This window comes from Macaca thibetana, chromosome 3 (genome assembly GCF_024542745.1).
Source record: "Macaca thibetana thibetana isolate TM-01 chromosome 3, ASM2454274v1, whole genome shotgun sequence".
NCBI lineage: Eukaryota > Metazoa > Chordata > Mammalia > Primates > Cercopithecidae > Macaca > Macaca thibetana.
In genome coordinates, this window is record NC_065580.1 from 10,996,404 (window position 1) to 11,019,014 (window position 22,611).

At 42.3% G+C, this 22,611-nt stretch overlaps 1 protein-coding gene across 1 annotated transcript in view; it reads right to left on the minus strand.

Annotated features, from left to right (window-relative positions):
* CNTNAP2 (contactin associated protein 2) overlaps positions 1 to 22,611 on the minus strand; it is a 2,243,420-nt gene that overhangs the window by 431,924 nt on the left and 1,788,885 nt on the right. Inside the window, exon 15 of the mRNA XM_050786136.1 lies at positions 15,291 to 15,418. Coding sequence (XP_050642093.1) covers positions 15,291 to 15,418 — 128 coding nt within the window. The remainder of the gene's footprint in view (positions 1 to 15,290; positions 15,419 to 22,611) is intronic.

Sequence of the window (22,611 nt, forward strand, 5' to 3'; positions counted from 1 at the left end):
GGAACCCCTACCCCCACCCTGCTTTGAGCTGTCCCACCTTTCTGGACCACACCCATGTATTTCTTAAATGTATTTGATTGATGTCTCATACCTCTCTAAAATGTATAAAACCTGCCAGGTATGGTAGCTCATGCCTGTAATCCCAGCGCTTTGGGAGGCCGAGGAGGGTGGAACATGAGGTCAAGAGCTCAAGGTCAGCCTGGCTAACATGGTGAAACCCTGTCTCTACTAAAAATGTAAAAAATTAGCTGGGCATGGTGGCCTGTGCCTGTAGGCAGGTACTTGGGAGGCTGAGGCAGGAGAATCACTTGAACTTGGGAAGTGGAGACTGCAGTGAGCCAAGATTATGCCACTGCACTCTAGCCTGGGCAACAGAGTAAGACTGTCTCAAAAAATAAAATATAAAATAAAATAACGTAAAATAGATAAAATGTATAAAACCAAGCTGTGCCTCAACCACCTTGGGCACATGTTCTCAGGACCTCTTGAGGGCTGTGTCATGGACCATGGTCACTCATATTTGGCTCAGAATAGATGTCTTCAAATATTTTACAGAATTTCACTCTTCGTTGACAACACAGACCTGCAGAACCAAGTCTGGCATCAGATCATTCATGTTGATTAATTCCTGTATGGCATGTGACGATTCCTCCAAATACAAATGTTTGGGTGAAGGAAAAGGGACAAGATGGAGGAAGGTGAACAAGATGGAGCAGTCCCTGTTGTTTCCGGGTTCTTCATCACAGATTTTCCCGCGCCCGGGAAAAGAACCAAATCAACTGAGCATGCGCAGAATGACGTCAAGCCGGGGACACCGAAATTCAAGAAGCCACTCCTACACAAACGCCCCGAACTCCTCCCCTTCCAGCTCCCAGGCATAAAAGTCCGCCGCCCGCCAGAGCCGGGGTGACTTCTTCGGCCCCGGCATTTGTGGACCAGAGAACATCACCGGAGAGCGCCGGCGTGACTTCCCTGGCCCCCCCACACCTGAGGACCAGAGAACTTCACCCGAGTGTGTGCATATTTGCAATAAAAGACTGCCACTTTCTTATGTACTTTGGCCTCATGTTTAATTACTTAGCTCTCTTAAATTCAGTTACATTAAATTAAATTAAAACAGTTGGTGCAGAAACCCGACCCAGGAGGAGACCCTTCCTCAACATCCCCTAAGGGTCTAATGAACCTCCTCCACAGCGAACCGGCTCCCAACCCAACCAGCCACGAACACCAAACAAGTGTTCCAGCTTTCCACTGGTGCCGCTCTGAGAATTTCTTCTTCGGTGAGTACTCCCCTTTGTTAACCACCTCCGTCCGTTTCCGTGTCCTTGGCCTAGAGTCCTACGTATGCCCAAGGACGTAGCCACCCTGTGGCACAGTGAGGCCTTCAACCCAGAGACGTCCGTCTTGAAGTTCCTCAATTCTCCGTTAGTGGCTCCAGGAGCCCCCGGTCCCCAGCAGTGGCAAAGGACGCTTTGCCACTGCGTGAGGTCGGTTTCCATTTCTGGTGGTTAAACAATGGAAACCTCACAATCGAAAATCCCTACAAACACCCCTTTAGAGTGTCTCCTCCAAAACTTGGAAGCCTTACATCTAACTCAATATTTAAAACGAAAGCGGCTAATTTTCCTCTCCACTGTGGCATGCCAAAAACCCGGGAGGAGACCCCTTCTCAGGGCCCCCTAAGGTCCGAGGAGCCTCCTCCTTCCACGCCGCGGACAGACCAGGACCTAGACATCGCTTTCCACACCTCCAAGTCTCCTAGGGGTGAGTATCTATTGCCTCCCTCTCATACTCCTTGGCCAGAAGTCCTGCGCAGGCCCAAGGTTTTTTTGGTCACCAGGTGACCCACAGGAGAGTTCCCAAAGGTAGAGACGTCTGCCCAAAGGAACTCTATTCCAGTCTGTGTCAGACCCGTCCAGGATGGAGACGTCCGCCTGGAGGTAATCTCCATTCCGGCTCCAGGAGCCTCCCGGTCTCTAGTGGCTCCAAAGGACGCTTTGTAGCCAGGTAGAGTTCGGTTTCCGCCTATAGGCGAGAGAAAGGCAATGGGAAATCCCCAATCCAAAATACCTAGAGACACCCCTTTAGGGTGTCTTCTAACTAATCTCAAAACTTTACAATTAGAGCAAGATCTTAAACGAAAGCGACTGATTTTACTCTCCACTGTGGCGTGGCCAGTCTCAACGTTGAGACTGACAACCAGTCTCAACGGCCGCCTGAAGGCACTTTAGACCGTAACATTTTAATTAGATCTCTCTAATTTCTGCCAGAGGCTCAGAAAGTGGTCAGAAATTATCTATGTCCAAGGCTTTTAGGACTTGCGCTCTCGCCCAGACCTGTGCGCCTGGTGTTAAATGGCCCAGCTCTTGTTAGCCTAAACCCCTAAACTCTGCCCTTGGCCCCCACCTCAGCAACTGAGGAGGACTCCACCTCCATTTCAGATGGGGCCGACGGCAGGCGACCTCCCTCCCAACTTTCCAACCCCCCTCCCTATGGACTTCCTACCGCCCCTCCCGACACTCCTCCCTCAGCCACTCCTCTTACCTCTCCCATTTCCGCCCACACTCGCTCCAAGACCGCTGTAGCGGCCCCCATTAGTCAGCCCTCTACCAGTCAGCCTGTCTTAACCTACCCTACTGGTCAGTCTGTTCCAACCTTCCCTGCTAGTTTGTTGCCCCCTCCCCTACCCCGAGAAGTTGCTGGAGCCAAAGGCGTGGTTAGAGTCCACGTCCCCTTTTCCTTGGCTGACCTTTCCAAAACTGAAGAACGACTTGGCGACTTCTCAGCCAACCCCACCTAATATTCCAAAGAGTTTCGATACCTAGGCCAGAGCATATAACCTTACCTGGCATGACTTACATGTCATTCTTACTTCCACTCTTAACCCAGAGGAAAGAGAGTGCATTCTCGCAGCCGCCAGGCAACATGCAGATCAATGGCATTTAACCGACGCCACCGTCCTGTTAGGAAAGATGGCTGTCCCGTCCATAGAACCAGATTGGGATTACCAACCGCAGCAGCCCGGCCACCATAGGAGAGACATTATGGTTCAATGTCTCTTGGCCGGTATGCAGGCAGCCTCTAACAAAGTGGTCAATTTTGATAAACTAAAGGAAATCATCCAGCACCCAGATGAGAACCCGGCTTCCTTCCTAAATCGCCTTACAGAGGCACTAGCCCAATTTACTCGGCTAGACCCCACCTCCCCAGCCGGAGCAGCTGTCCTAGCCTCCTATTTTATTTCCCAGTCAGCCTCAGATATTCGAAAAAAGCAAAAAAAGGTTGAAGATGGGCCTCAGACTCCCATACAGGAAAATTGGCCTTTAAAGTTTTTAACTCCAGAGAAGCAGCAGCTGAGGCCGCAGAGCTAGACAAGGAGAAAAGAAGGACTGTGCTTCAGGCGCAAGCTCTAGTGGCTGCCCTCCAACCAGCGTTGCCCACTCTGCCGGCAGGGAAGACACAGGGCAAGTCTCCCAGGGGCTCCTGCTATAAATGCGGAGACCCAGGACACTGGGCAAACCAGTGTCCCCAGGCCAAGCCGGCCACTCCGTCTGGCCCATGCTTTAAGTGTGGCACAACTGGGCATTGGGAAAAAAGGTGTCCAAATCCTCGCCTGCCTACCACGCCGTGCCCAACCTGCCAACAGGAAGGACACTGGAAGTCTGATTGCCCCGCCAGCAGGGCAGGCATTGCGCCTCAACGTGGTGCCTCTCCTCAAGGGTCGGAAGGCTCCTTCCAGCTCCTACACCTGCACGACGACTGACGGTGCCCACATTCGGAGACCCCTGTCACCCTCACTGAGCCTAGGGTAACTCTACAGGTAGCAGGTAAGCCAATTTCTTTTCTCGTCAATACGGAGGCTACCTATTCTGTTTTACAATTATATTCTGTTTCGCCAACCTATGGAGGTCCTAACCAGCCATCCACTATCTCAGTAGTTGGGGTAGACGGTAAACCGTCTAACCCTCGCCAGACCCCAATGCTAAGTTACTGCCTGGACTATGCATGTTTTGCCCACTCTTTCCTCATCATGCCCTCTTGTCCCACCCCCCTCTTGGGATGAAACATCTTAACCTAACTCAAAACATCTATTCCCCTTCCCTTATCTCCAGGTGGCCAGGTTCTACTCAAGGATCAACACCCTCCTCAAATTTTCCCGCTTCCTCACCATTCTTCATCTTAACTTAACTGACTTTTCCCTCATAAACCCCATAGACACCCTCCTTCCCGACCCATCCCCCAACCAGTAGGTTTCCCAACTTTTTACTCTCATAGAAGACCTAGCTTGGCAGGGTGCCCTTTGTGATTTCGGCAATGTTGAACTTACCTCTACACCTTTGTCATCATTATTATGGTTCACTCTAATTCCCCTAGTTACTCCTACTAATCCTAACTTTGTATGGAGATTCTAAACCTGGTCTACAGACAACCAGATACACTCAGTCATGCAGGGCACTGCAGATTGTCCCCCCCCCCCCCCCCACCCAGGGTTGTCACTCTGCCCTCTCCCTAAATAAAATGTGGACTCATTAGGCCAGGATGAAGGACAGATACAGGGAAGGAGAGGCTATAACCAGAAGGCAGTAGAAAGCCCAGACCTCCCCAAGGGCCTCTGCGGCACTCAGTCCCTGTTGAGTCAGAGATAGGGAGAAGCCAGGAGGTAGGGGAGTTGGTGAGGGGAGCAGCCTTGGTGAGCAGGAGGTGGAGAGACAGAGACGGAGATGGAGATGGAGACAAAGAGATACAGACAGAGACAGAGATGAAGAGATAGAGATGGAGAAAGACAGAGATGGGGAAAGAGAGATGGAGAGAGACAGAGAGAGAGAGAGAGAGGTGGAAAGAGACAAAGACAGAGATGGGGAGAGACAGATGGAGAGAGACAGATAGAGAGAGACAGAGATGAGGAGAGACAGAGATGGAGAGAGACAGAGAGAGAGAGAGAGGTGGAGAGAGACAAAGACAGAGATGGGGAGAGACAGAGATGGAGAGAGACAGAGATAGAGAGAGACAGAGATGAGGAGAGACAGATGAAGACAGAGAGAGATAGACGAAGAGATACAGAGATGAACAGAGACAGAGATGAAGAGAGACAGAGTGAGACAGAGATTCCTTTTTGCTACTCTACGCCAAACTCTTCATGGTGTAATTGCACATAAGCTCCCAGCAGGACCCAGACGGCCCCTGTTGGAGGCTACTTTTGGTGTAATCAAACTCTATCTAAAACTCTTAACCATACCTCCATCACCCAGTCCCTTTGCGTTCTGGTATCTTTAGTGCCTAGCTTAACCCTATATAGCGAAGGAGGAGAATTGTCTGAACTAGCTTCCCAGCTCAGCTCCAGCAATAACATCCAAAAGCGGGCTGTTTTTCTTCCCTTAATTATCGGGGTTTCCCTAGCTTCAACAATTTAACGCCCCCTTAACCCCCGGACCACCAGTATGGCTACTGCCTGTAGTACAGCAGATGCTTCCATTCCTAATTCCCATACTAATCCTCTGCCTTATGTTATGTCTTGCTCCCATTCTAATAAAATTTCTCCGAGCCAAGGTCCAAGAGATCACCCGAGTCACCTTCAACCAAATGCTCCTGCATCCCTACACCCAGCTGCCAACCTCAGACCCTAACTACGCCCCTTAACAGCAGGAAGCAGCCAGACAGACCACGGCGCCCTAAATTCTTATAATCAATAAGAGGCTGGACTGTTTGGGTGAAGGAAAAGGGACAAGATGGAGGAAGGTGAACAAGATGGAGCAGTCCCTGTTGTTTCCGGGTTCTTCATCACAGATTTTCCCATGCCGGGGGAAAGAACCAAATCAACTGAGCATGCGCAGAATGACGTCAAGCCGGGGACACCGAAATTCAAGAAGCTACTCCTACACAAACGCCCCGAACTCCTCCCCTTCCAGCTCCCAGGCATAAAAGTCCGCCGCCGGCCAGAGCCGGGGTGACTTCTTCGGCCCCGGCATTTGTGGACCGGAGAACATCACCCGAGAGCGCCGGCGTGACTTCCCTGGCCCCCCAAACCTGAGGACCAGAGAACTTCGCCCGAGTGTGTGCATATTTGCAATAAAAGACTGCCACTTTCTTATGTACTTTGGCCTCATGTTTAATTACTTAGCTCTCTTAAATTAAGTTACATTAAATTAAATTAAAACAACAAATAGTATTTGAAAGGACAGGTAAGAAAATCAGTTACACTCACACAAGTATCATATCAATTGTGAAACAGAAAGACTTTTTTCCAAACTGGAACCAATTTTACTTCCCATTTCAACAGTGAGTTTGCAGCTAAAGTTGAGTAACTGAGTAATCTTAAAGAGGCTGATTTCCTTCATAGGAATTGTCCATTTCTTCTAATTGTTTAAAGTCACTCTGGAGTCTGGAAGACAAAAGGGAAGGCTTCCATCTACTTGCAAAAGTTGCAGCATTTGTAATTGCAGCTGACCTCAGAAATGCCCACAGAGGGCTCAATCCATTAATGGGAATCAGCCTAGGTTGTGATCCTGAAAATTTCACTATTTCTGCTTGTTCTTAGACCCACTACTGCTTCTCAGTTGTTAGTAGCCCATGGCAATAGCAGTGAAGGCTGGGACATTAAGAAAAAATAGAGGTTAATGGTTTCTAGGCATCACTCCAGAGTGGTTTTTTTGTTTGTTTGTTTTGTTTTGTTTTTTTCATGCCTTCTATTATCAACCCTAAAAACCTGCCAGAATGAGATGTTAAAACAAACAAACCACATACACACATTAAAAAAAACAAAAAACAAAACAAAAAAACCCAGAAGTCATCAACTTTCTGCCACTGACCTCTCACTCCTGTGGCTATGGGTTTTCTATCAAGATTTCCAGATGATTGATCGCATGATGGGGTAAGATTAAGAGTTCTGATACCACTCAGCTGTTGATAGGCAGAGACCCAAGGTCAGAGTTTCAGGTCAAAGTTTCCTCTTTGGGTGTCCACATTCATTTTGGCCCTGGGGAATGACTAAGGATGCAGACTGTATTAAACTGTTTTAATACATGTGCGCTGCTGCAGACCAGCTGTGAGACCTTGGGCCAGTGAGTTAACCTCTCTAGACCAGACCCTCATCTGTAAAGTGAGAGGTTCTGCACTGGTTGATCTGTAAGACGCCTCCACTGTTAGGATACTGTGATTCTTGGTCTTGTTTTGAGCTATACTTGAGGCAAAAATATACAGCCACATTTCGTGGGAAAAAATGGGTAAAGAAAAATAATTCAGAGCATCTTCTCAGGAAATAGTTACTGAGAATGATCAAATGTTACCCATTCTGAGATCTGTGATGTTAATGCTCTTTTCAAAAATCATCGATGAGCCTATCATGATGATGCAAAAGCACGAGGGACGAAGACCAAACCCAAGTAAATCGAATGTATTATAATTAATGGCCAGGGCAGGAATGGAGAGACAGAGAGAAAGTGGTCCTCCATGCTGGCAATGCACCTATTAGCATCCTACATAGATTGCCTGAGGCGACCTCTCTTTTCTGGGTGGGGCTGAATCAGAGATAAGCTATCAGAACAACAGTAGGAAAGCAAAGTGAGCCAGAAATCAGAGCACACAGTGTCAAGAAAACTCTAAAAAGGAAAAGGCAGAGGCAAGAGCTGCACCCAAACAGGGACTGAGGTGTCTAGGAAAACAGGTTCTAAAATCCAGATTTCATGTGGGAAGTCAGTTCGCCCAGCATCTGTGGCTCCATTAGAGAATTCCAAAGCCCCAGGGCCCTGAGATTTCTCTGCTTGGGTTGATGAGTGCCCTAAGGGCAGAAGCTGAGTTTCAGGCCAAAGCTGGCATTATCACTCTCCCTCTGCTTTGATGTACTATTTTTCTTCCTCATTCAACAAATATTTGTTGAATCCTTTCTAGGTGTTAGGCATGTGATACTACTGATGATATAAAAGTGAATTAGATTCTGTGTTTACTTTTAAGAAGTACGCTGTTGGGGAGGCAGAACAAATGCAGTAAGGGGAAAGAGAACAATCAGTTGTTTGATAACTTGTCAAAAAGAGGGGTGCAAAATCAAGGGGGATCTTTTTTCCACTAAGCATGGGATTGGAAGCAGTTTTTGTCACCTGTCCTTTTTTCATCTTCTGCTTTCAGAACCAGCACTTCATGTAAGAATAAGTTAGAAGACACAGCTTGGCAGTAGAAGAGCCAAGGGAATCTTCCCCTTTGCCCTCTGAAGATTCGCAAAACAAACAAACAAACAAACAAATAAATCAACTCCCAAGAGTCAGATTAAATGGAGAAAAGGCATACAAATGGATTTAACGTGTACATGTGGAGAACCAAGGAGAGTCCCAGAGAGATTACCACTCCCCGCTCCCCGCCCCCAGCGGGGGTTCAGAAACTTATTTGCCATCCTGGAAAAATAGATTATGGAAGTGGAGAGAAGAGGAATTCTGTTGAGGGGATTACCAGGGAGAATAAATGGATCTAGGAACAGCAGAGATGAACTTGTAAAAGTCCTTTTTTTTTTTATTAGACAGAGTCTTGCTCTGTCACCCAGGCTGGAATGCAGTGGCGTGATCTTGGCTCACTGCAACCTCTGCCTCCTGGGTTCAAGCAATTCTCATGCCTCAGTCTCCTGAGCAGCTGGGATTACAGGCACCTGCCAACATGTACGGCTAATTTTTGTATTTTTAGTAGAGATGGGGTTTTACCATGTTGGCCAGGCTTGTCTCGAACTCCTGACCTCAAGTGATCCATCAAGTCTCCCAAAGTGCTGGGATTACAGGCGTGAGCCACCGTGCCCGGCCAGTAAATAGTCCTTTTGAAAGTGAAAATGAAGTTCCTCTCCTCCCCTGCTTCCATAACCTGTATTTCCAGGATGATATATAAGCTTCTGAACTCCTTTGGGGAGTGAGAAATTATTCTATGATTCTCTCTGTGCATTCCCTGTAGTATAATTTGCATGCCTTTTCTTCTATTAATCTGCCTTGTGAGTTGGTTTTTCAGTGACCCTTCATAGGGCAATGGGGATGTTTCCCTAGACCCCCTTATCAGCAAACAGCTAGACCCAGCCAGTCCCTGAGAGCATAAGATATTTTTTTTTTCTTTCCCATTTTTATCCTAACATCAGCTCTGACTGAGTAAAGTAGAAATGAGGACTTTGGAACCAGGTAGATTCCGGTCTGAGCTCTGAAACTTATTGGTAAAGCACCTAATAACATTGCTTCTGTTTCCTCATCAGTACACTGGAGTCAAAGGTACTGCAAACCAAAACTAAAAATCTAAGTGCCAATTCCATCTTGAATAGAAGCTGGGTAAAATAAGGCTAAGACCTGCTGGGCTTCATTCCCAGGTGGTTAAAGATTCTAAGTCACAGGATGAGACAGGAAGTTGCCACAAGACACAGGTTACAAAGACCTTGCTGATAAAACAGGTTGCAGGAAACAAGCTGCTAAAACCCACCACAACCAAGATGGCGACGAGAGTGACCTCTGATTGTCCTCACTGCCACACTTCCACCAGCATTATGACAGTTTACAGACTGTAGCCATAAGATACCAAACTTTAATCTGACTCTAGTATAACATCACATGACAGAAAAAGGAAGAAATAAAAATATTTCACACCCAAACAGGTTTCTTTGCCATATTTTGAAATGATCCTGCAAAGTAGTTTTTTGTGGGGGAAAATTCACCTCTGTAAATAATCTCTATCAACATAACTAGAACTTTCCCCTTCCAGGCCCTTGAAATCCAGAAGAGATTTACTGAGAGTCTAAGCACCTTTTAAAGGTCTAAATGGAAGCATTTGCCATCTATTGTCTCTAAGGGCAGCCACCTATGAGACTTCATCTACGTAATAAGAACCTTGACCTCCACAACCCCTTATCTTAACCCAGATGCTCCTTTCTATCAATTCCAGATCTTTAGATAATAACTCTTTTAACCAATCTTCAACCAGAAAATTTTTAAATCTACCTATGACTTGTAAGCCATACTCTCACATTATTTCTAGACTGAACCAATGTATACCTCACACATATTGATTGATGCCTTATGTCTCTCTAAAACATATAAAAACCAAGTTGTAGCCCTTGGACACATGTTCTCAGGACCTCTTGAACCTGTACCTTGGGCCATGACCACTCATCTTTGGCTTAAATAAACCTCTTTAAATATTTTACAGAGGTGCCTTTTTGTTTGTTTGTTTGTACAGTATCACTTATTAAGGGATGTTGGGAGAATCAAGAGAGAAAATGAATCTAAAGTGATTGGTTTAGAACCTGCATGCTAGCCCATTTTCCTTTTGTGTCTTTTCCAAGCCTGAAGCAGCAAAGAAAAAGGAGATAAATAAACTTTGAACTCTTCTCTGGAGCCTGGAGAGCTGTTTCCTCTCAATAAGGAGAATCGCTTCCTGAGCCCAAGTGAGAGGTGGTTTCTCCTTCAGTATGTGGCCTATGTATTCTCACGGGTATTATCTTCTGAAGGAGAGTTACGCTCATTTGCACCCCTGTTGGAAATGTTTCATTGGTACAGAAACAACGTGGAGACCTAGACATGGCCTTGTCTGTTTTTCTTTTTCTTTTTTTTTTTTTTTTTTTTTTTGAGATGATGGAGTCTCACACTGTCACCCAAATTGAAGTGCAACGGCATGATGTTGGCTCACTGCAACTTCCGCCTCCCAGGTTCAAATGATTCTCCTGCCTCAGCCTCCTGAGTAGCTGCGATTACAGGCGCCCACCAGCACACCCTGCTAATTTTTGTATTTTTATTAGAGACAGGGCTTCACCTTGTTGGCCAGGTTGTCCTTGAACTTCTGACCTCAAGTGATCTGCCTGCCTTGGCCTCCCAAAGTGCTGGGATTAGAGGTGTGAGCCACCACGCCTGGCCACCTTATCTTTCCTGGCAAGGGAATGGCAGGTTATGATCCTGGTTTGTAAAATTCTTGCAAAAAAGAGATCATGGCCTTCCTATTACTCTGGCACATAAAATAACTTTCCCAAAGAACAAATATTCACCATTATTTGGATGCATCTCCATCAATATCTTTATTTCTTTACACATAGCTTTGTCTGCCCTCTGAGTGTTCCAGAACTGGATGTGTTACTACTGCCTTGCCTTTCCTTCCTTATCTCTCTGGGTCACCTCCATAGCTCTGAGAAACTGAATTTGCATCTTAATCCTGCAGTGTGACTCCAGTGCTCTGTCGCCAGCCTCACAGCCAGTATTTCTGGCATGGCCTTGGAAGAAGCCCTTGAATAAGACATTTTCTGGAATTGTTTCTACTTATCTACCTAGGTTTACTGAAAACATTTGCCTTTTTTTTTTAAACCTTTCCTATGGTTCTGACAAACTTGCTCCAAAGTATTTATTTACAGTCCCTGTATCCCTAGAGGAGTACGGTAAAGTTTTACATCATATGGCTGAAAATAAAGCAATTGTCTACCAAATACTATATTCCTACAATTAATTATATTCATCAGATATAGTATGAGATTTCTACCTCCAAAAAATGGAAGTCTTTTATTTTTTTTAAATTAATTTCATGAAAGTATGAAAGTTTGGCAGCCATCTCCAAAGAAGATTACATATTTCAATTTGAAACAACGTCTACCTAATCATTAATTTTTGATCTTCTAAATGGCTTTTGTTTCTTTCTAGGTGCGTAGACCTAGTTTAAGAGGGGGATTTGTATTTTCACAGCACTTTTTATTTTAGCGAACCATCCATCACCAGTCCTACTTTCAGCGTCATTTAGATTTGAAGTTTCCATTCGGATAGGCTTTGCAAAAAAGAAAGAAAGAAAGAAAAAAACTACACACACACACACACACACACACACACACACACACACACACACACACACACAAACACCCCCTGTAAGGACATAAGCATTTCACAGCACTATATGGGAAATGCAGCAGATCTGAGTGGCACTCACTGATTTTCTTTAGCATTTTGATTTTGTGGGTCTAAGTTTAGATGAATCAAAGCAAAAATAAAACACAGCAGGCATCATGAAATCAACCGAAACTGCTGAAATGGTTGGGCTGAGCCCACAAAAATGGTTTCATTCTCTGAGACTAGAGGATGAAACTGGGGCCTAATTCAAGAGGCAGCTTCTGAAGGCTATCATCACTCAACTCCTCAAACCAAGAGATATTTTTCAACAATAGGTTTAGTCTTTATAAGCTGTAGCTTTGAACAGACTTCAGTAAATGACACAAAGTAAGTTCATCTCTATAAACAGCAGGACAAATGCACCACGCCACTTTTTAAATTACATAAATTTAATCCCTACAATGTTTGTACTATATTGGTAACTGACATGGGTGGATGAGGCCAGTGGTAGGATAAGACCCCAATGAAATATTTTTCAGACATTTTAATTTAATCAACAATCGGCTCAGGAAAGAGAGTGCAGTCGGGAAAGCAACTCTGACCTTGTACAGACACAGCTGTTTCTATTCTCTGTTCAATCTTTTGTCCTGAAGCTTCTCAGAGCCTGAAAGTGTGCTCAGAAATTTGTTGTGTAAATGCCATTTTCAAAGAAGTATTTTCTTCATTTGTAAAGCAGAAAGACTAATATTTGCCCTACCGAATTCACAGGAGGCTGTGTGTATCCAAGGAGATTGTATATGTATAAAAACTGGAAAATGCAATTGATACGGAACGCTCTATCATTACTGTGTCCATGTGAGAACATTCTTAAAGGGCTCATGGGCTTCACAGCTGCTGACTGCTACAAGGCAATTCAAGTACCAGGTAGAATACTTATTCTCAGTTGCCTGGAAAACAATGAGATTTCTCTCTCTCACAGACACAAAAGTATTCTACATAATTGCCATTAACTGTTGACTGCTTTTGCTTTCATGAAATATCAGGTAAAATATTATTCAAAAGAGTCTTTCTGAAGCTACAGTAATTGTAAGTATACTGAGATCATGTAATGTGAATAAATAACAGTTCGTTTCATTAATAGGTTCTAAAAATGTTTCTAAAGACCAACAGCCCTAGAATAGAAATGCAGATGAACAATGACCACTATACTTTTCCCATTTTCTCTTTTTAAAAAGAAAGTCTGCCTGAAATACACCTTCTATGGCTCCTTTCCTATCAGTTGCAATAATTTTATATCATAAAACCTAAAATTAAATTATAAACCAAGTTGTGTTTTCCAATATTTTTTCATGTTCATTTCACATAACATGGTTTGAACTTCTTTTTCTTATTTTCCAGAGCACCTAGGAAAGTTCTAGATGAATGACAGCCTCACAATAAATTCTTCCTGTGGTTGATTTATTAAGAACAAATAAGCTAATATTAATTATAAACTGCTCATATACTGCAGCATCTACTATTTAATGTTCCTAGAATCTTCTTTTTAAGAATGGTAAAAAAAGTTTGCAGAAGGCTGGGTGCAGTGGCTCACGCCTGTAATCCAAGCATTTTGGGAGGCCAAGGCGGGTGGATCATGTGAGGTCAGGAGTTAGAGACCAGCCTGGCCAACATGGTGAAACCCCATCTCTACTAAAAATGCAAAAATTAGCCAGGCATGTTGGTGTGCACCTGTAATCCCAGCTACTGGGAGGCTGAGGCTGGAGAATCACTTGAACCCGGGAGGCAGAGGTTTCAGTGAGCTGAGATCATGCCACTGTATTCCAGCCTGGGTGACAGAGCAAGACTCCGTCTGAAAAAAAAAAATAATAAAACAAAACAAGAAAAAAAGTTTGCAGAAGTGAAATTTTTATTAATCAATCATTTAATGGGAACACTTTCTCAAATTCAAAGCTAACTTCAGAATTAGAATCGGTAAGCCAGAAATATTTTACCTTTATATGCCAATGAGTAATTATTCCATACAAAAATGGCTTTCATTAGACAACACATGACAGTCTTCCTAATGTTAGAGCAATGCTATCTTTCATTTCTTATACTATTTGTTTAAAATGCATATGTACTATTACTTTAGGTGAATATCCTATTCTTAGGCAGTTGAAATTAAATTTCTTCCTGAAGAGTTTTACTAAGCCTGACTGAACAAATGAAGTATTATTATTTAATAAGTGTGTGATAAAGATCTTGGCCAGTCTCAATTTTACAGGTAGCATTTTCAATGTAAGTAGAGGAAAATCAGTACAAAGTCCATCTCCCTTTTGTATTAGGAACATGGCATTGCTTAATTGCCGACAACCTCAATTTACTAAGTAGGAAACTGTTAAGCATGCATCATTACGTTCCTTAGGACACCTCTTCGAGTGGACGCAATAATTTATTATCAAGTAGGTCTAATTCTCCATTGATTTACAAAGTGGTAATAATATTCCATCTAACATAATGCTTTGCTAGGAGGAATCCCAATCCAGGCACTAAAATATTTACAGCCTTCCCAGGAGGAAGTGGGATGCTGGTGGTATTCTCATTACCACAGCTAAGACAATGGAGGGGTTTGCCTGAGGTCTCCTGGCAAGTCAGCTATTCAGGGAGCAGAATCCAGGTCTCCGGATGCCTTGCACACAATCACGAAAGCATAGAACTCTCAGGAGAGTTGCCTAAACCACGTGTCCCAAAAAGAAGAGGGAAAATGATGCCCAGGACGCTCGCTGCAGAATCCCCACAGTGCAACCGTGTCACTGTTTCCCTCTGACTGCACATAAAGCACACCGAAGGGTATCAAACAACATAAAATCCTAATGGTGCCCTTAATTAGGAGGGACCATCGCTCCAACTCCCTTACCTCCCACTGTCCAAGCTAGCAGCCCCAAATTCCTCTCTGGGGTGACTAATCCTGAAACAAGACATAGTTACAGAAACAATCTTTGGCTTACAAGGGACCATCAAGCTCTGATGATGATGAAGTTTGATAGCAATAATGTCAAACTTTATATGGCCATAATCCAAGTTTACAATGATACATTAAGCCATAATGCTACTATGTATATCACCATAAACTCAGTTTATGGTGATATAAATAGTCATCCTAATGGCATTAACAGCAGCACTCAGTGGAATCACAGCTGTTGAGTACCGCATTTATGCTATTAGCATTGCTATTTATATCATCATAAACTTAGGTAGTCAAACTTGTTACATATGAATACAGAGGAAAGATGGATATCCCCACTTTATGCCCAAATCTCGGCTCCTGTATTGGAGGCTTTATGGCTGTTCCCCTCCTCTAAGTTAGCTCTGCTTGGGTTACGTGATGTTTCTGTAGGAGCCACAGAAGAGCAAGTCTGATTGCAGCATCTTCTGAGCAGCCTGGAAACAATATTTAAATGGGATAAGAAAGTGCAAGCCCTAGCTGCCATGCAAACTTACTGTCTCCTTGGCAGCGCAGAGGACCCACACTCAATTTGGCTTCTGAGCCTTGCCGGTCAGTATCTCCAACCACCACTTGGCTCACTGGCAGGTGATCTTTGTACGATAAGAAGCCAGCATCCTTCCTCCTGGATCACAGGGAAAGACAGAAAAAGAATGGCTGAGTTAGAAATATGAATTTTTTGCTAGTTGCTTAAGGTGTCTAATGATGACATTTCAGTAATCGTTTGGAAGTTTACTAAGTAAAGCCACAGTTACAGAGTTGTTCTCTCTCTTCCATAGGTGGTCTCGGTCTCATAGCACATTGATCAGAAACCCCTCTGGCATCTTTGTCCTCTGGAAAACAGAAGTGACACCCTGATTTCCAGAGATTCACAACCATTATGCTGCATACTCTTTTAGGTTGAGAGTACACCACAGCATGGCAAACCCTGAGCACACATGCAGAGTTTGCTGCTGTCACGGAATCAGAAGTTCAACAAAGTCAACCTGGTCACTTGAATAATATGTGAAGCAAAACCCTCTTTTAAAACAACCTTTGTCTCTTTCATGGCTTTGAAGCAGTTCCTTCAGAAGTTTTCTTTCCTGTTGTATGTCAGTTAAATAAGGGACACCTTTTGTTCCTTTCTCTCTTCTTGTTTAACAACTGGAACAGTTTATGTGAAGTTTCCAACACAAAACAGGTGTTCAATAAGTGTCTATTTCCATCTACACTGAAGAGTGGAGCTGAGATTTGAGCCCATTTGGCTTTCCTCCTGAGTTTGTTCTTCTGTTGACTCTATATTTATCTTGTTTCAGGTCTCCCAAGTCTACCCTGTATCCACCCTAAATGAAGAAGGACAAGGCTAGTTGCAAAGTACTGACTCTAGAATGGAGCACAGAAACCCAGGAGGGGTTCCTGGAGATGGGCTTAAGCTGAGTTATGTGCAGTGAGTTTTGGGGCCTGTGCAGCAGATTTCACCTTCACGGAAAATCAGTGCCCCTTTGTCCCCTTTTCCTGTTGCTGTGGCTGAGGGATCCCTCATTTGGGGCTGAATGGGTGAGAGACACAAAGCAGTGTGATGTCGTTCCTCAAATTTACCCTTTCAGATGATTTTTTACATGGTTCAGTCTGAATAGAAATAACAATTTTGAAAATGCACATAGAACTCGGCCGGGCGCGGTGGCTCATGCCTGTAATCCCAGCACTTTGGGAGGCCAAGGCGGGCGGATCACAAGGTCAGGAGATCGAGACCATGGTGAAACCCCGTCTCTACTAAACATACAAAAAATTAACCAGGCGCTGTGGCGGGCACCTGTAGTCCCAGCTAGTCTGGACGCCGAGGCAGGAGAATGGCATGAACCTGGGAGACAGAGCTTGCAGTGAGCTGAGATCACGCCACTGCACTCCAGCCTGGGGGACAGAGCGAGACTCCGTCTAAAAAAAAAAAAAAAAAAAAAAAAAAAAAAAAAAAAAAAAAAAAAGGCACATAGAACTCATCAGGAAAAAACCCACCCTGATTTTGGATGACAGGAGAATGACAGAGTTCAATAATTTAAAGATTTGACATTCATGTCTCTTGGCAAATAGTGCAGAGAATGGAGAGGAACCAACTTGGAGGCCTGTCTTGAAAATGCTATGCTGTGTGGAGCCGTTACTTATACCTCTGACCTTCTTGAATGTCAGTGAATATTTGTTTCCTCATGTGTCAGGACCCATAAAAACCCAGGAAGGAGTCACAGAACTTGGCCAGAGGGTCTCAAATAGATGCATTATATACTGCCTTAGTTATTTCATTGTTTTCAAAATGAAGGGTTTTTAAAAAATAATTATTTATCAAATCAGAATTAAGATTACGCAGAAAAGCATTGTGATTCTTACTGACGCGGTAGCTACTAAAGACTAGGCCTCAAATATCTCAGTGGAATATTTTACAAACCTATCCTCTTTTATTAGAAGTCCTATGAATTACAATCGTGCCAAAGAGGAAACAAAGCCTTTGATATTAGATTTAATATTTAGTGCTTGTTAAAGGAACAATAAATAAAAGCACCGTCTAACAGCATATGGTAATTTGACAACCTACTAGAAATGATGGAACTGAAGGCTGAGATTCAAGTTATTACTTAAAATTACATGACTCTAAATCAGAGCTCTGCAAACTAAGTCCTGAGACCCGAATTCTGTCCATCACTTCTTTTTGTACGGCTCAAAAGCTAAGAATGATTTTCTCATTTTAAATTGTTTTAAAACAGAAGAAAAAATAGTATTTTGTGATGCTATAAGACTCAGTGTTCATAAAAAAGTTTTATTGAGGCCGGGCGCGGTGGCTCACGCCTGTAATCCCAGCACTTTGGGAGGCCGAGGCGGGCGGATCACAAGGTCAGGAGATCGAGGCCACGGTGAAACCCCGTCTCTACTAAAAATACAAAAAATTAGCCGGGCGCGGTCGTGGGCGCCTGTAGTCCCAGCTACTCGGGAGGCTGAGGCAGGAGAATGGCGTGAACCCGGGAGGCGGAGCTTGCAGTGAGCCGAGATCGCGCCACTGCACTCCAGCCTGGGCGACAGAGCGAGACTCCGTCTCAAAAAAAAAAAAAAAAAAAAAAAAAAAAAAAAGTTTTATTGAAATACAGCCACTTTAAAAAATGTATTGTCTATGTATGATGCAATTACAGAGTTGAGAAGCTATGGCAGAGACCATATGACCTTCAAAGTCTAAAATGTATATTATCTGGTCCTTTCTAGGAAGAATTTGCCAATTCTATCTCATAATGGGGCATAACTGTCCATTTTTGCTTTAGGAATTTACTGAGCAAATATCCCACTGACTATCATGGTAGGCAACTGTTGTGTAATTCAATCAAGTTTCCAAAGTTGAGCAAGGGGTTTGGGAAGGGACAAAGGAGGGGACAAAAATATGTACTGAGAATAAATGCAAAGAAACATGCAAGAGGAAAGAAACCATCTACACTTCAATTTATTTATTGTAACAGTGGGAAATAAATTTAATTAATAATAAACTTTTAAATTTACTCTGCATTGTATAGCAGGCAGTCATATGTCAGCTTTGGTACAAGTGAGCTCTATCCTGTAGGAAGAGAAGGTGCTCTGCCAATTGTGGCTACTCTTCATTGTTTAACTGTTCCAGCATCTATAAGATAGTATGGGTAATTTTATAAAAACAAGATCTTTAAATGGTGGAATCTCTATGACATTCTGTAGTTAAATGAATAATGATCATGAAAATCTGAAAGGTACAGTTCAATGAATTTTTACACACACACACATACATGCGTACACGCTCACACACACACAACCCTGTGCAACCATGACCCACATAATGATTTAGAACAGCTCCAGCACCCCAGAAGCACCCCCATGCCCTTCCCAGTTAGTATACCCCCTCAGAAGTAACCATAACTTTGTCTACTGCCATCATAGATGAACTTTGCCTTTTCTTGACCTTTATGTACATGGAATCACCACGAATTCCTTTGTGCCTAGTTCCTTCTACTCAACTTTAAATATTTATTTATATGATACAAAAGATTGTATCATATAAATAAAATATAATACTACACAACAATGAGAATGAATATTCTATTGTCATTTGGATGTTTCCACTGTTTGGCTATTATGAATAAAGCTGCTATGAACGTTCTTATAGATGTGTTACTTATTAGTATTCATTTATATTGAGCATTTACCTAAAAGTAGAAATGCTGGGTCATAAAGTACACAAGTTTAACTTTAGTGGATAATTTCAAACAGTTTTCCCAAGAGCATGTACCAATTTACACTTCTACCAGGGATGTATGAAAATTCAGGTTGCTCAAGATCATTGTCAGCACTTGGTAATGTTGGTTTATTATTATTATTATTATTATTATTATTATTATTATTTGAGATGCAGTTTCGCTCTTATTGCCCAGGCTGGAGTGCAATGGCACAATCTCTACTCAGTGCAACCTCTACCTCCCAGGTTCAAGTGATTCTCCTGCCTCAGCTTCCCGAGTAGCTGGGATTACAGGTGCCAACTACCACACCTGGCTAATTTTTGTATTTTTAGTAGAGACAGGGTTTCACCATGTTGGCCAGGCTGGTCTCAAACTCCCCACCTCAGGTGATCTGCCCACCTCAGCCTCCCAAAGTGCTGGGATTACAGGTGTGAGCCACTGCTCCCAGCCAGTAATGATGGTTTATTTATGATCAGTGACAGTGTACTACCTTCTTATGAAACTAGTGCTAGGAGAAAGCATTTTTAAAACAAGTGTTTGGAAATGTTCCAATTATTATGTAATTGTGTTGCCCAAATTGATATGTGTATAACCTTATAGGAATTCACATATCTACACAATCTCATAATTTGGAAACATAACTTTTAAGTGTTTGTAATAATTTTATAAATGTAGACTTTTAGTAGGTTTTGAACTTAAAAAAATGTTTAATAATAAAAGCAGGCATTACTTAATTATTTTGCAAGAAATACTGATTAACATCAGGGATGATAGAAATTTATAAGCCATGTTTTCTCAAAATGTTTGCATTATTGGTCAATGATACTGAAAATTTAATATCGTGATTCATTGAGTGAGAATGATAATCATTAAGTGAGATAGTGTACATTACTCCCATTTTACTGATGAGAAGAATGAGAATCAGAGAATTTATCTTTTAAAATCAAAGAATTTTTTAAAATCAAAGAATTTTTCTTTTAATTCTCATTAATAGGTGAGGTGAAAATTACCTTTTAAAGATATATTTAGCTAGCCTGAAATGTTGAGGTTATTTGTAAGTCATACATTCAAAGATATCTGCAATGTTTTATTCACATTTACCCCAATCTATCAACATGTCATACTAAGCAAAAGAGAATTCTAGAACTACCTCATGCCCAAATCAACCAATGTTTTGAATGATATATTGAAGTTTATAAGAGGTTGCCGTATAGCTAGTAGTAATAACACTCAGATATTCCTTACCCAATCAACAAAAGAGGGAAAGAATTGTTAGCTGAGAAAATAATAAAAGGAGAAAATAGTATAAAGATGCCTCCTTGGTCACTTTTGACCCAAGATCTAAACAGGGATCTAGAGAATGTAAAGCCACAAACAATGGCATGTGAAACTCTCAAACAGCAGACTCTACATTAGTTGTGGAAACTAATTAATGAAAGGCAGTAAAGTGGTTTAACCGGCACAAAGTTTTTGTGATCCTACAGCACAACCTACACTTTCTTTTCCTTTTTTTTTTAATTTCAGAGACAGGATCTCGCTTTGTTGCCCAGGCTAGAGTGCAGTGGTGCAACCATAGCTCGCTGTAGGCTTGACCTGGATTCAAGGGATCCTCCTGCCTCAGCCTCCTGAGTAGTTGGGAGTACAGGTGCATGCTACTACGCCCAATGTTTTAAATTTTTTTTTTTGTAGAGACGGGTCTTGCTTTTGCTTTTTTGCCCAGAATGGTCCCAAACTCCTGGCTTCAGGGTGTGAACCACTGTGCCTAGCCTCCGCAACCAATTTGGGTCCTGGAGAGGTGGTCCTCTGAAATACCTTTATGATGTCCATCTAAGCATCTTGCATGAATCTTTTTGCAAGCAAAACAAGCCTTTGTTGAAAGTTATGATCCTTACAGATTGAGGTCAATCTAATTTAGGGAGATATTCAGTAACTATTTATCCTGTTAGAATAATAAGTTATACATTGGAAAAATTCTATCATCCATTCCAAATAGGCCCTGAACTAAGATTCTTGCATGCTATTTCCATCAGCATTGTTACTCAAGTAAAGCTTGATTCTATGGATTTTGTTTCTCTAACGTGGTGTTACTATTATTTCCCTTCGGTATTGTTTTTCTGAAGAATCTGTCTTGCTCTGCTGTCTTTCCTTGACTTTTTTATTGTGCTGAGAAAGCAAACAAGCCTCCAGGCAGTTTAGTCTTGTCCTTAGCTTAATGAAAAAGTAGAAAAAAGAAGCCCTAAAGAAAAATAAACATCCCCAGTTTTTACAATGAGCCTGCTCTTCTATCAAATATTATGAAAATGAGTATATTGAGTTTTCCGATACAATAATTCTAGCAGAGTCGAAGGACTTCTCTTTTGTGAAGTTTTAGGGGTATTTAGTAACCCTTAAAAAATGTATACGCTGTGTACTTTCGTGCATTTCCATCACGGCATCACTCAAACTAGAAATTTCTGGACAGAATTCAGGAAGTCAAAGTTGTAGCTACAGAAGATATCTCAAAGAGAGAAGTACAAATACAAAATAAACACATGAGAAGAAGCTTAATACTATCATTCATTAGGGAAATGTAATTAAAACTACACTGAGATGCTACTTCACACTACCAGAATAGCTATAATCAAAAGGAGAGGCCATAACATGTGTTGACAAGGATTTGGGGGAACTTGGGAGGTGGGCTGTAAAGTCATGATTCTCCTATCTCAGCTTCCAAGTAGCTTGGATTACACTAAAGTGCCACTGTGCCCAGTCATTTTTGAAAACAGTTTGGCAGTTTCTTAAAAAGTTAAACATAGACATACCATATGACTCAGAAATTCTACTTCTGGATATCTCTACAAGAGACATGAAAGCATATGTTCACACAAAGCCTTTTAGGTAGACGTTTATAGCAGATTTAGTCATAAGAGGCCCAAAGTGGAAATAATGCAAATGCCCACCAACTAGTGAATGGATAAAAGTATGGTAAATACGTACAACGAAATATTATTTGACAATAAAGAGGAATGAAATCTGAATACATGTTGCAACATGAATAAACCTCAAAAACATTATGCTAAGTGAAAGAAGCCAGACAAACAAAAAAATCACATCTTCTAACTTTACTGATATGAAAAAGCAAATCTACAAGGACAGAAAGGAGGTTAGTGGTTGTCTGGGGCTGGGAGTAGAAACAGAAATTCCTGGTAAACAAGAATCTTATAGGGATAATGTTAATGTCCTAAATTGGGATTGTGTTGATTTGTTGCACAACTCAATGAATTTACTAAAAATTTATGAAAAAATACTGTACACTTGTACAGTTAATTGTACAGTTAAAATCGATGAATATTATGGTATTCAAATCATACCTCAATGAGGTTATTAAAAAAAAGAACTGTAGATAGTCTCAAATGCCAATTGGCAATAAGGTCCAACAAGTCTTTTGCACACATCTCACTGGAAATAGTAGGGTAATAAACTACAAAGTGGTATATTTCCTGGCTTTGGTGTCTTCTACTTTGTGACTATGAACCAGGGACTACAAAATCTTTACTGACTCTGTTTTTAAGGGTTTTTACTACCTTTAAATTTATATCACTATATTTATGTATTCCATTGACCT